At 53.0% G+C, this 13,794-nt stretch overlaps 1 protein-coding gene across 1 annotated transcript; it reads left to right on the top strand.

The window, feature by feature from the left end:
• Positions 1 to 1,076: 1,076 nt before the first annotated feature.
• Positions 1,077 to 6,047, top strand: TCL1A (TCL1 family AKT coactivator A; the record flags this gene model as incomplete). Its single annotated transcript, XM_081107797.1, has 3 exons — positions 1,077 to 1,211; positions 5,468 to 5,638; positions 6,000 to 6,047. The coding sequence occupies 3 exons, from the start codon at positions 1,077 to 1,079 to the stop codon at positions 6,045 to 6,047; spliced, it is 354 nt and encodes a 117-aa protein (XP_080963923.1).
• Between the last annotated feature and the right edge of the window lie 7,747 nt (positions 6,048 to 13,794).

The raw sequence follows: 13,794 nt of genomic DNA, 5'->3' as shown, positions 1-13,794 counted from the left end.
TCCACCGCCTTTCCACAGACCACGGATTCGTTTCCCGGGGCCTCGTGGGAGTGGCAGGAAAGAGCTGGAAGTTGAGGCACCACAGCTCCCAGCCTGGCGTGGGCGATGCGGCAGGAGCCGTTTGACAAGGTTCTCCTTGTTCTTCATTTCCTTAATTGCCTTAACGAGCCCGCGTCACCGCCTAACGAAGGAACATTGTTTTGCTTGTTTGCTGTAATTCACAGGGCGACAGCTTGGCCGGGTAACCCTGGGACTTCTCAAACCCGCTGGTCCTGGGGCGAGAGGAGGGTTTCCTTTGAAGTGTGTATTTTGTGCAATGTTTTCACTCATGAATTCAAAGTCTGTGAAGAGCAGGCCATGTTTCCTCACCCCGGGTTTCACAATGGCTCTGGGGTGACCCCAGCAACGGGCGGGAGAGGCATGCCCTCTGTGTGGGAGGGGGCTTCGGGGCTGCATTGGCCGAGGAAATGGACTCTGACGCCCACACCCGAGGCTGGAGGTGACGTCCTGAACCCGGCCCGGTGCAGGCTGGCCCAGGTCTGTCCTGGTCCCGAAGAGGTGGGGCGCGTGGCGTGGACTGGGAGTTCCAAGCAGTCCGGGTCTGGGGTGTGGCTTGACCGGCCACACACAGTGGCTGACTCAGACAGTGGGGTCCCAGAGGCGGATGACGGGGGCACCTCGGAAAGAAGAAGGGCCAAGGCCACAGGCCGGGGTACCGCGCCACCAGGGAGGGTGGGGGCCTGAGGACGCCCCGGTCTGGGGGCTCGCTCTGTGCTCCTGGAGGCTGCCAGGGTCCCCGTGCGCAAGTCAGGCCTGGGCGCAGCGCTCAGGACCCGCAGGTCGCCCCATAGTGCCTGCACCCCGGCGCCCGCCTGCGCTCTGCCTTAACTGCCCGCGCCCCGCCCGCCTCCCGCCCCGCCGCTGGGGGGCGCCCGAGCCCCGCCCGCTATAAAGCCTCCACCCGCGTCCGGTCCACAAGCAAGAGGCTTTGCGAGGCTGCGCCCCTGCTCCCGCTGCTGCTCCCGCTGCTGCTCCCACACCCACTCCCACTCCCACACCCACACCGCGGCGGTGCCATGAGCGGCAGAACTGCCCTGAGCGAGTGCCCGTTCACCGCGTGCAGGAGCCTGCACCCCGACCACCTGTGGATCTGGCGGCCCAACGTGTATGTGGACGAGAATGACCGCACCTGGCTGCCCATCATCATGGAGGTAAGGCCGCTTGGGCGCCCCGCCAGGCAGGGCAGCGGGGTGTCAGCACCTCCGCCAGACCCTGGGTGCCAGGGACGCCCCAGGCGGTTCCGGGCCCCCGGGAGCCCCTGGGTGCAGCGGGGCGTGGAGGCGGGACTGGAAGGCCGACTGCCCGGCGCCGCGGCTCCCAGGTGAAACCAGTTTCAGCTGCGCTCGCGGGGTGAGGCGCTCTCCCGGCCAGAAAGGGGCGTGGGAAACGGGGTGCGGGCCAGAGGATGGGGCCCCGCGCCTCTGAAGCGTGTGACTGTGATCTTGAGTGAAAGAGGAATGTCCTGGGCTTCGGAGTCCTAACCTGTAAAATGGGAATGACAGCCCTAAAGCAGCGGTTCCCAGCCGGTGTGCCGCGGCACCCGAGGGGGGGGGGGGGGGTGCGGCAGGAGTGGTTAAAGCGCTCGCACCCCGCTCGTCTGTCAGGGGCGCGACCTCTTTGCCCTCCGATTGTCAAAACGCTGACAACAGCCAACTCAACCACAGCCGTCCGGTGCGAAAGAATCAAGATTGTGCCTTTATTTTGTGTGTGTGTCAGATCGGCAAAAAATGTTTTGCGGTGTGCTGCAGAGTTTCAGTAAGTAGTGCGTGGGCCGGGAGATGGCAAAGGTTGAAAACCGCTGCTCTAAAGTGATTCGCACACGTGGTCCGTCATTGGAGCCTCCTCGGGGAGCCCCAGAAATCTGTGTTTTAAAGGGACCCTGGGCCGATATGGTCAACCAAGTTAGGGAACCACTGCCCTAGAGTTTGGGGTAGTTCATTCCTCCTTGATGCTTTGGGGAGAAAGACCCCACGAACGTGTACAGATAGTATAGCAGTCTAACCGCCCATCCTGAATCAACGTTTTATGTGTGATGACTTAAGATCGAACTTCAGTTCATGTTAACTCTTCTTAAAGAAATACATCTCCTACCCGGCCGGTGTGGCAGAGTGATTAGAGCAGTGGTTCTCAACCTTCTGGCCCTTTAAATACAGTTCCTCATGTTGTGACCCAACCACAAAATTATTTTCGTGGCTACTTCATAACTGTCATGTTGCTACTGTTATGAATCGTCATGTAAATATCTGATATGCAGGATGGTCTTAGGCGACCCCTGTGAAAGGGTCGTTCGACCCCCAAAGGGGTCACGACCCACAGGTTGAGAACCGCTGGATTAAGGCGTCAGTCTGCACACCAAAGGGTCTCGGGTTCAATTCCTGATCAAGGCATGTACCTGGGCTGCAGGGTTGGGGGGGGTGTGGGAGGAACCAATCATGTGTCTCTCTCCCCTCCCCCCTCTCACTTCCACTCTGGAAAAAATGTCCTCAGGTGAGGATTACCAAACAAAAGGAGTCTCTCTCTCTTACAATACTTTCCATCAGTATGTGTTTTCTCAAAGAAACTTAGGTGAAAAATGCTGAAACTTTCCATATGTAAACTGAAGTAAAAATGTATAAAAGCAAAATTCAAATGTATAATATTGGGGCACTTATGTAATATTATAGCAAGCAGCAAAAAGGTATTGATAGTGACGGTGTCCCCATGTTACAGAGGAGGAAACTGAGGCATAAGAATGTAAATTTGTCCGGAGAAGTACTGCTTGCTAGTTCGGTAATGGGGTTGGCCCTTCAGGCTCTTGACCACCATCTAAATTTGCATCTTTAGTGTCATTGAAATTTGCAAAATATACATATACATACTTTAAAAAATCAAGCTAAATATTTACTTTTTTAAATGCAACTATTTGAAGAAAATTTAAGTGAATTATCTTTTAAAATCTCTAGCTGGGGAATATCCTCAACATGGCACCAAAACCACAAAGCAGAGGTTTTTGCATAATCATTATCAATTCTGCACAAAACACCCCGTTAGCAAACCATGGAGTCAGGAGTTGCTAATGGGTTGGCCAAAGGATGGGGTCCCCAGTATTCTTAACATGTAAAAGTTTACTTAAAGCAACAAGCAAAAGATGGATAAGCAAACTGAAAATGGTGGAAGGACATGGGAGACTACACACGAAGAATGTAGTATGTAGTAAGAATAGTGATTTCCACACTTACACCTTGCAGGATGAGCTGAAATACTTCTTAACAGTGAGTTTTCAATTATTTCATAGACAGAAAAGTTTAAAAAGCTATTTCCACTTTGGAAAAAAATAGTCATTGAACAAAAAAGAGTGCCTAGGACTTTTTGTGTTTTAAAATATATTTTTATTGATTTCAGAGAGGAAGGGAGAAAGAGATAGAAACATCAATGATGAGAGAGGATCATGGATCGGCTGCCTCCTGCAGGCCCCCTATTGGGAATGGAGCCTGCAAACCTGGGCATGTGCCCTGACCAGGAAACGAACCTGTGACCCCCTGGTTCATAGGTCAACCCTCAACCACTGAGCCATGCTGGCTGGGCAAGAGTACCTAGTGCCTGTGCCAAGCATGATGCTGGGCTGAGGGGGTTGCAGTGAGTGTGACAGAAGCCCCCTCCATGTGAAGCTGGCATCGTCCTGATGGTTAGAAGGGCCCCAGGTCATGGAGGCTGGTGTAAGTGTGCGGGGGAACTGAAGTGAGATGAGAGGCAACAGCCAGCGGGGTGTGGGTCTTCAGCAAGACCCTCCACAGTCTGAATTTGCATCTGCCCGTCATGCGTTTGCCCATCACCGTATTTAACCCTTTCAGAACTCCGAGTTGCCCCTTGTGTATATCATAGAGTTGGGTTTTGCTGAAATCTGTCTTGAGAAGACACTAGAGGCCCGGTGCACGGATTCATGCACCAGTGGGGTCTCTCAGCCTGGCCTGCGGGGATCGGGCCCAAACTGGCTCTCTGACATCCCCCGAGGGGTCCTGAATTGTGAGAGGGCGGTTCTTGGGTGACACACCCCAGAATCGGGCTCCCTCCTCTCTGGTTCCGGGTGCGAACCGCTATTGCCAAGTGACCGCAGCTGGGCAACTCCTGCATTGAGCGTCTGCCCCCTGGTGGTCAGTGTGCATCATAGCTACTGGCCTATCAGCCTGTCGCTTAGGCAATTTTATATATATAGATACATTTCAGCAGATCCCTGCCTAAAAGAAAGGTGTAAGCCAGGGGTGGGGAACTATTTCTCTGCCAAGGGCCATTTGGATATTTATAACATCATTTGCAGGCCATGCAAAATTATCAACTTTAAAAAGAGCCTGCTATATGTGGTCAGACATTTAATTGCCTCACCCCTGCTGCCTTGGCAGGGCCAGGGCACGGGTTCGTTTCCCGGTCAGGGCACATTCCCCGCCCTTGCCTGCATAGATCGGAGGAGAATGCTCCTGGCAGAGGACAGCGGGTGCAAGTGCTCCCTGAAGTGTGGCATGTCCCAGAAACAGTGAGGAGGCCTGAGTGGCTGGGACAGGGAGGAGGTGGTGGACAGTCGGAGAGGAGGGAGACGGCCTGGCTCCGTGGGCCTGGGGACCACAGTCAGGATTCCAGTTCATTCTGCCTGCAATGGGGGCGCATTGGAGAGCGTGGAGCAGGGAGAAACATGATGTGTTTTTTGGATGCCTCACATCCCCCCCTCCGGCTGCTGTGCGAGGGACTGATATTGTGGGGCACACGTCCGACAGGTGGCGAGTTAGGAAGTCCCTGCAGTGGTCCAGGTGAGAGGTGATGATCAAGGGACAGTGCTGGGGTGGCGAAAAGTGGTCTGTCCTGGATCCTGGGGCCTGGGGGCTCTTGTTTAAAAGGAGACGCATGGCCCTAACCGGTTTGGCTCAGTGGATAGAGCGCTGGCCTGCAGACTGAAGGGTCCCAGGTTCGATTCCAGTCAAGGGCATGTACCTTGGTTGCGGGCACATCCCCAGTAGGAGATGTGCAGGAGGCAGCTGATCGATGTTTCTCTCTCATCGATGTTTCTAACTCTCTATCTCTCCCTTCCTCTCTATAAAAAATCAATAAAATATACTTTCAAAAAAATGAAAGGAGACGTATGACAAAGAAAAATCACAGGAAGTCCCACATCACCTGAAATAGGCACCAAACCACAAAGGGAAGGCAGCTCAAGGCCCCATGGCACGCCCTGGCAACTCGAGGTTTGCCAGGAAGAAGTGGGCCTCTGTGGCCCTGTCTGGGTGTCTTACCCGTGAGCATCCTGGCCGCCCCAGCAGCCAGGTGCCTGAGAGGACATGTGGGGCTGAAGGGGTGGGGCTTCTAGAGCCCGGTTCCCAGCACCTTGGGGGCCAGCTGTGCCTGGAGGCGCCTCAAAGGTGTGCCCCCTTCTTCTCTCCAGACAGAAAGCAGCCTCCAAGTCCTCATGCGCCAGATCGAGGTCTCCCGCGGGGAGGCCATGCAGCCCAGCCGGCTGCCCCCCAGCATGCTGCCCCTCATGTGGCAGCTCTACCCTGGCAGGCGGTACCGCGCCTCCGACTCCAGCTTCTGGCGCATCGTGTACCACATCGAGGCAAGTGTGTGCCCCGCCCGGGACCTCGCTCCTCTCCCGTGGCCCTGCTCCCGGTCCCCATGCCTGGCCTCCGCACCAAGAACCAAAACAAACAAAAAAAGGGGAGGGAATTTACAACTGCAGATTTTTAAAGGATCAGATTAGAGAGAGGTTAGAACTGAATGGACAGACTACCTTCTGGGTCTCTAGCTGAAGTCCCCTCGGCCCTAGAGGGCCTCCTGGTGGGCATCCCGGGGTGGAGGTTGGTGGGAGGGGCGCCTGGGACCCCCTTGAGGTGCCTGCCTGCTGCTCTGGGGCGGGGGGCCGGGAGCCGGGGCTGGAGGGGACCCGCCGCGTCTCTGATTCCCTTCTCTCTCCATAGATCAGTGGCGTCGAGGACATGGTCCTTGAGCAGCTGCCAGACCCGTAGCGCAAGCCGCGCGTGGTGAGCACCTGTGGGCCCGACACCTGAGTCAGAGCGGCCGGTCAGAAAGGAGGGGCACCCCTCCTCCACCCCAACTCTGCTGCCCTCCGAGGGCCCCCGGGGCTGGGGACCCTTGCTCTCTCCCTTATTCCCTTGGGAGCCAGTAACTTTCAGCAGCCCCCTTAGCAGCGGGCACACACCTGCAGAGCGCCTCACAGGTAGTGCCCGGCGCTGTCGCCCGACCATCACAGCGGAGCTGGGGGGTAGAGGCTGCACAGCTGCGTTTGGAGGAGGGACGTGGCTGGTCCAGGTCACAGAAACAGGTTCCACATCCAGGTCCGACACCAAGCCGCCTGCCCCTGTATGATCCGCCCGGGCTCAGACCCCGGCCTCACCTCCGGGGACCAGCCCTGCCCACCAGGCTCCCAGCCAGACTCGCCCCAGCAGCTCCGTCCCCCCCTGCCCTCCAGCCTGCCCCCCCCCCTTGCATCACCCCCACCAATGGTCGCTTTGCCTTTGACTGTCTTCTTCTGTCCTTGCTTTGGCGCAGGTCCTGCGGCTCCTGTTCCTGTGCCCTGAGCCGCAGTCCCGCTGGCCTGCAGGGGGATGTCCGTGCTTCTGTGTTCCTTTTTACCAGCCCTGTTCTGTCTGCCACCCCCGCCGGGGGGCGCGGCCGGCAGGGGATGAGCCCGCCCAGGGCCCACGGGAACCTGCCTGCAGCCCCCCCCCCCCTCGGCCTCCCGGGCAGATCGGCCCGCGAGAGCGCCCGGCTGTGCCCAGGCCCTGCCTGTCCCGGTCTCTGAGCTGCCTGCTGGTTTGTGGCCGCGCTCTCTGTGCCCCTCCCTCCCCATCACGCATGTTCTGTGCTGCCCACGGGGATACTCCTCGTTCTCCTCCCTCCGCTCTCTGCGCCTCTGGCTGCCAGGCCGCGGGGCCTACACGCCTGAGCCCAGGCCAGGCCCCGAGCGCTGAGGCAGCTCTCCCGTGGCCTGTGCCTGCTCGCGGCCATGCCTGCAAAGTCCCACCTGCCACGCAGGCTCACGCGCAGCTCACGGGAAGGCCTGGAGGAGCCGGGCTCCGTGCTCAGCACTCGGAAGCTTGCGGGTCAAGCGCCCACAGCCCCTCACCTCGCAGGAGGCCAGGCCGGCGAGCCCCCCTGTAGGACGGAGGTCAGGAGTCCCCCCTTTTATAGGCACCCACACCCCTGGATGTTAATGAGGTTGTATGTAGCATGAACACTTTGTAATACTGATCGATTAAATGTAAGACAACTCATCTAACTTTGTGCGGAAGCAGCTTTTGTCCGGCCAGAGGTTCCGGTGGCGAGAAGGGAGAACGTCAGCCACCAAATGGGACATGGGCAAGGGGGCGGGACCCATGAGAGAAGCGTATTCCGTTCACTTTGGAGATGGGGCTGGAAGTGTTTCCACGTAATTCAAATGTCCAGAACCCCAGGGTTCCTGGAGTTGAGAGCCCCTGGAATAAGTCACTTCAGAGTCTTGGCCAGCAAGTCCTGGTGTTGAAGACCCCCTCTGCCCGGCCCGCCCCTCCCTCCTGCCGCCCAGCCAGCGGTCTCCTCCTGCGCTGGCTCTCACCAGGCTGTCCTGACATGGGCGTTCGCAATCCCGGCAGGAGTCTCTCTGCCTTGAAACGGTCCCCAGCCACCCAAGACCAACCACAGTCGCTTTCCCACTTCCCATGACCTGTAGTCACAGCCCAGCCCACCCTGTGCTGGGTCCCTCCTGCTTCCTTCTCAGGATCAGCTGCCCCGCCTCTGAGCAGGTAAGCAGCCCCCTGGGTATCACAAAGGGATGCCTCCTGCCTGGCCGGTGTGGCTCAGTTGGTTGAGCATCTGTCCCATGTACCAAGAGGTTTGATTCCTGGTCAGGGCACATGCCCAGGTTGTAGGCTCAACTCCCAGTAGGGGGCGTGCAGGGGCAGCTGATTGATGTTTCTCTCTCTCTCTCCTGTCTTCCTCTCTGTCTTTAAAAGAAGAGGAAAAAGTCAATTACAAAGGGATTCCTCCCGGTAAATGGAGCCCATTCTGAGTGAACACTGCCCCTCCCACACATGCCTGCCTTCAGTCCGTAGCGTCAGCCCAGAGAGGGAAATGATTCCTGTAGGTTGTCAAGTTGTGGTAAGAGATTTGTAGGAGAAAAACCCCACTTCTCCTGTTTTATATTGTCTGTCCCGTCTTCCTACCCAGCACTGGGCGGGCACTGGGCCCCACACATGACAGGTTTGTGCACCTATTGTTTTAACCCCATCGCCTGCACGGCGCTTGGCAGTATAAGAGTGTGGTTAGTTGGGGCTCTTGCTAGACAGACCCCTTTCAGGGACAGAACATCAGGATGTCGGAGCAGGGGGAGCCTCAGAGCTCAGCCAGGTGCCTCGTGTTAGGCGCAGGAAGAGGAAAGCTTTTGTTTGAGCCGCACCCATAGTCGCATGTTTCTGCGCTGATTGCCAGTGTGTGTATTGGAGGTGGGGCCTTCGGCAGGTGGTTAGGGTAAGATGAGGACATGAGGGTGGGGTTCCCATGATGGTATCGGAGCTCCTAAGTAGAGGAGGAGAGAGAAAGACCCCTGCACACAGACGCACCAAGGAAAGGCCGCACGGGGACCCAGTGAGAAGGTGGTTGTCTCTACTCCAGGAGGCAGGCCCTCACCAAACACCCAATCTGCCGACACCTTGATCTCCAACTTCCCAGCGTCCAGAACTGTGAGAAATAAGTACCTGTTATTTAAGCCACCCCGTCTGTTGTGTTCTGTCGCAGCAGCCTGAACTGACTGAGACAGTCCTGGTGACATTTCTTTTGTTTGTGAAACCTTTGACCACTGGGTGCTGCAGGCAGAGCAGCAAACAAAGCAAAGGTCCTGCTCTCATGCAGCATTCATTGTGGGGAAAAGATGAACAAGAACTTGGAATGTGCAAGATCCTTCAAAGGAAAACAGAAGCGGGAACCTGGTAGCGAGTTGGGCAGGGTAGTCAAAAGGCCACCTAGGCTGGATAAGAAAATGGTTGGCTCACATTTTCTTTCTTGGGTGGCTCTTCCTCCATTTACTCCACTATGTTTCAGCTTCAAGGTATTCTGCAGCATTCTAATGCTGTATAAGTTACTTGGCCAAAGGATTTCTATTCTGTTAGGTCTAGTAGTTTTAGTAGACAGTGCCTTGGAGTTGACTATTCTGGTCATGTGTCCCAGGAACATTGTGTCCCCTAAAATATACAGATTCAAGTCATTCTGTTTGTTTCTTTGTTTTCAGGAAAGTTTTCTATAATAGTTGCTTATATTTGTTCTTCTGCACTATCTTACTTTTAAGTATTTTTTGGGGGGTTGGCTTCCATTATGCATATGTTGGATCTTCTTTGCCTGTCTTCTATACCCATCGCTTTCTTTCAAATCATTTTGATACTTTCCTAGTAGATCTGTGTGTTTTTTGCAGTGATTTCAGGGGGTTGGAAACAATGCCATTGACACCACCTTGCCCTGATCCTTCTTGTGTTTTGAAGTTACTTCATTAATGTCATTGTATTTTGCTTATAAAACAACTTTATTTAGAGATATGCTAATTCTAAAAGATGTTTTTCCTATCTCTTTACACCAGATGCGTTAACTTGAACTAGTCCAATGAATTCAGTGTCAGTGAGTAGATTCTCCTGGGGTTGTTGAGTGAGCCTCCTAGTTACAAATTTAAGTGAGAACATTTTCCAAGGAAATGTGCCCACAAATCCTTTACTATAATGACCAGCCATGGTCTTGAGGTGAAAAGTCAACAGCCCTTGAAACTGCTAAACTGAACGTTTCGGTTACATGGGAGAGCCATTCGCATTTCTCAGTAATCACACTTTTATAAACTCAACGTTGGATGCTGAAATCTAAGGAACTTACCTGGTGCTTTTCTGACGTGATGGTGCCTCCCTCCCCTCAACACCGGTCTCATCAGCCCACTAACCAAGGACACAAGAAGCCATGTCTACCCCACCTTTCCGCTTGGATTCTACTGAGTGTCTCATTTCTATTCATCCTCTAACCCTCAAGGGTCATGAATACCCACAGGAAACCTTCACCTTGGAAGAGACACAGCTGTAGCATATCTTGTAGAAGAATAATAGACTCTGTCATCACTTGATAATCCCCCCTGGTTCATCGTGAAATCCCCTGTCCTGTGATCTATACATCAGCTGGGGCACTCTATCCTTTTAGACAGGATATAATTTAGCTTGACCACTCCTCACCCACCTCATATCACCCTTCACTGCCTCTCTAGGGATTTCAGGGGGGGGTCTCACAGTTCTCCACCTCACCCCTTCCCTCAAAGCTCGGCATCTGCTAACTGACTGTGGATTCTGGTTGATCTCCATGCATCTCATCCGTGTTCCATACACATCACCCACCTCACACTGGGCTCCACTCTGATTTCTTCACCAGGGGCTGCAGGTGACAGACTCTGGGGCATGGAGTCAAGTTTGAGGGTTGGGGAGGTTTGTGGGTTAACATTCAGACTGTGCCTTAAAGTGGGGTATTAGGCACTCATTTTGAAAAAGTCAGAGCAGCATCCCTCCCCTTCCCGGGAAGCAATCACCTCATCTTTCTGGGCCCCTCCCTCTCTGTCCCCTCCCCCTTGGAAAAACTAATCCTGGAAAGGCTAACATTTTTACTTTATTATGCAAAACAACTAGTTCTGTTTAACTCGGGGCTAGCGTTTCTTGATTCAATGTCACTTTGATGTCTCCCCTGAGAGGCAGAGCTGCTGTGACCAAATGTGGGTCTCCATTTTCTCTCTTTCTGCCTCCTTTCTTCCTAGGGCACCTACTCAGAGTGTTGGAGTTAGGAGGAAGGAAGAAGGGGGGGGAGTTGGCATAAATGGACCCCACGGAAGAACTCTTACTGCAGTCAGGCCCGAGGCAGGTGCTCCAGGGGTGAGCAAAGGCCAGGAGAAGGGTGCGTTGCCCGGGACTGAGAATAAGCTACTTGGCTAAGAAGGTGCCCTGCTAAGAATCTACCCTCCAAGAGGGATTATGTAATAGAGCAGCGGTTCTCAACCTTCCTAATGCCGCGACCCTTTAAATACAGTTCCTCATGTTGTGACCCAACCATAACATTATTTTCTTTGCTACTTCATCACTGTGATGTTGCTACTGTTATGAATCATCATGTAAATATCTGATATGCAGGATGGTCTTAGGCGACCCCTGTGAAAGTGTCGTTCGACCCCCAAAGGGGTCACGACCCACAGGTTGAGAACCGCTGTAATAGTGTCTCCTTTACACATAAGAAAACAGGCTTGGAGAGATTCTGAAATTCGCCCACAGTTAACGTAGCTGGCAAGCAGCAGGCCAGGGTTAGAGCAGGCAGCGTGGCTGGCTCCGTCACCGCCTATTGCTGGGCAGACTTGGAAAACAAACACGCTTGGATGAATCCCAGTGGACTTTTAACTCAGACCCACAGTGTTTCACATCTCAGAGCCTCTGCTTCCTCCCCTGTAATAAGGCAGGTACATTCACCTGCCTCGCAATGTTCTTTGAATATTAACTCAGCTGACCAACGTAAAGTGCCTGGCACACAGTAGATGCAACACATTTCAATATGCCTCCCTTATGATATTTCCTATATTTCATGGAAAGTATCATTAACTGTATTCATATATATATATATATATATATATATATATATGTTTTTTGTTATTTGAGAGAGGAAAGGAGAGGGAGAATGTGATGGAAACATCAATGATGAGAGAGGATCATTGATCAGCTGCTTCCTGCACGGCCCACAGTGGGGATCAAGCCTGCAACCTGGGCATGTGCTCTGACTGGGAATTGAACCGTGACCTCCTGGTTCATAGGTCAGTGTTCAACCACTGAGCCACGCCAGCCAGGCATTAACAGCACTCTTAGAAAAGTCAAAAACACTTTTTAAAGGTGACTACTTTAAAAAATATAACCACAAAAAAAACATTGAGGGACAAAGCAAACACAATACCTGTTCTTTTAATTAATACAATTTAAACAGGAGGTGCAGAATGACTATTGGTCTGCAGCTGAGGAACAATACGACTCGCTCTGTTTAAAACAACACCCGCCCACGCACGCACCGTTGGCTTACTGAGGGGGTGGCCTTAAAAAAACATGACATATAATCACAAATAACTAGGTTGGTGTTTGCTCCAAGTCACAACTGCCTTTTTACAACATTTCTACTCTCCTTGGAGACTGTTTAACAGGGTGACAAGCACCCCACCCCTGTCAGCTCCAGGCTCTAAGAATGAGGTGATGCCGGCGCTAGTGCCACAGAAGAAAAAGGTAAACGCGAAAGAAAGCTCTGTAGCTACTTAAACGTCTTTGTACATAAAGAACAGAATAAAATGTGTGTCTTATGCCTCTCTATTCTCCTATTTCTGGATAATCCTTTCCTTCAAGACAGAGAAGAGTAAATACCACATCCTAAATTTCATTGATCCCAGTTTTTAGTTTTTTTTAAAATTTTTTTACTTTTTTATTATTTTTTAAATAATACTTTATTGCTGAAAGTATTACATGTGTCCCCTTTCTCGCCCATTGCCCCCTCCAGCCCGCCTCCGCGCCCTTAGTATTTTTAAATGTACGCAGTTGCTTCAGTATGGGAGGCTGGAGGTCATTTGCCCACTGGTTGGCGGTGAGAGTCCGAAGGTATGGGATGCTGTAGAGTCACAAGGTTGGGTTTTCGTCCCAACGGCCTTCTAACTTGATACCAGCCCCTTCTGTAGTATAGCCACCTCCTCAGTCAAGGAAGGGAGTTGGACTAAAAAGTATGGACAGTGTATGAGTTAGTGCGATATATGGTTAACAGATTACTCTCCTCGTAGCCCTCCGAGGAAGTGACTGCCCTTGTGAAGACACAGGCTCGGAGACGTGGCTACTTGCCCAGAGTGGCGCGGCCCAGATGCTGCCAGAGTCTGTCCTGTGTCGGGCTCCCAGTATCCGTCTGTCCCACTGGTCTTTGTTCCGGTGCCTGGTGCGGCAGACAGGAGCCCCCATGGTGCACATTCCAGCGCAGAGCGATGTGCCCTTGTTGTGGCAAATGGCCCCAGAGGACGACAGCCGGCACCAGAGGAGTCAGGAAAGGTCCTTTATGGTGCAGCGCTGCTGGGCCAGCGGATTTTGACCCAAAGCCTGAACTGCCAAGGGGGGAGGTTTTGATATATGTATCCTCTTGGGGTGGGCTTTGCAGCTCCCCTCAGTCAGTTAGAATGGGGAAGTAAGGTTACTATTTAACTAGATATTGAACTAGGCTGTAAGCAGCCAAAGTTGCCCCCTATTTTCCTTCTAACCCTGATTGGGTAAGCCGGGGCAGATATACGAATATAGGAAGAGCCCACTGCGGACAGGCCAGTGGGATGGGAGGAAGAAAAGGCATCATGTATAGGAAAATCATAGTAGATATAGGGTGTGGTCCTATCCACAGTTTCAGGCATCCACTGGGGCGGGGTGGGGGAGGAGTGTCTTGAAACATCTCTCATGGGTAAGGGGGGCTACTGTAATCACGTTAAACAGGGAAAGCGATGCTCACTCTCCAGTTGTCCTACCCCACCCATGGCTAAGTTGTTCGGAGAATCTATTTCTTTCCCATGAACACTTTTCTTACGCTTTGAGAAAACTTACTAAAATATTCTGTCCAGGATTTTTTGCACGCCTAATTTAGTGTAGGAATGGGAAATACTTTTAGTGTTTTCCAGCAAAAATATTCTGGGTAACCTATTTGAAGGTCGCTAGGAAA

The sequence above is a fragment of the Myotis nattereri genome, assembly GCF_964212035.1.
Source record: "Myotis nattereri genome assembly, chromosome: 1".
Taxonomy (NCBI): domain Eukaryota; kingdom Metazoa; phylum Chordata; class Mammalia; order Chiroptera; family Vespertilionidae; genus Myotis; species Myotis nattereri.
This window is presented reverse-complemented; position numbering and strand designations above follow the sequence as displayed.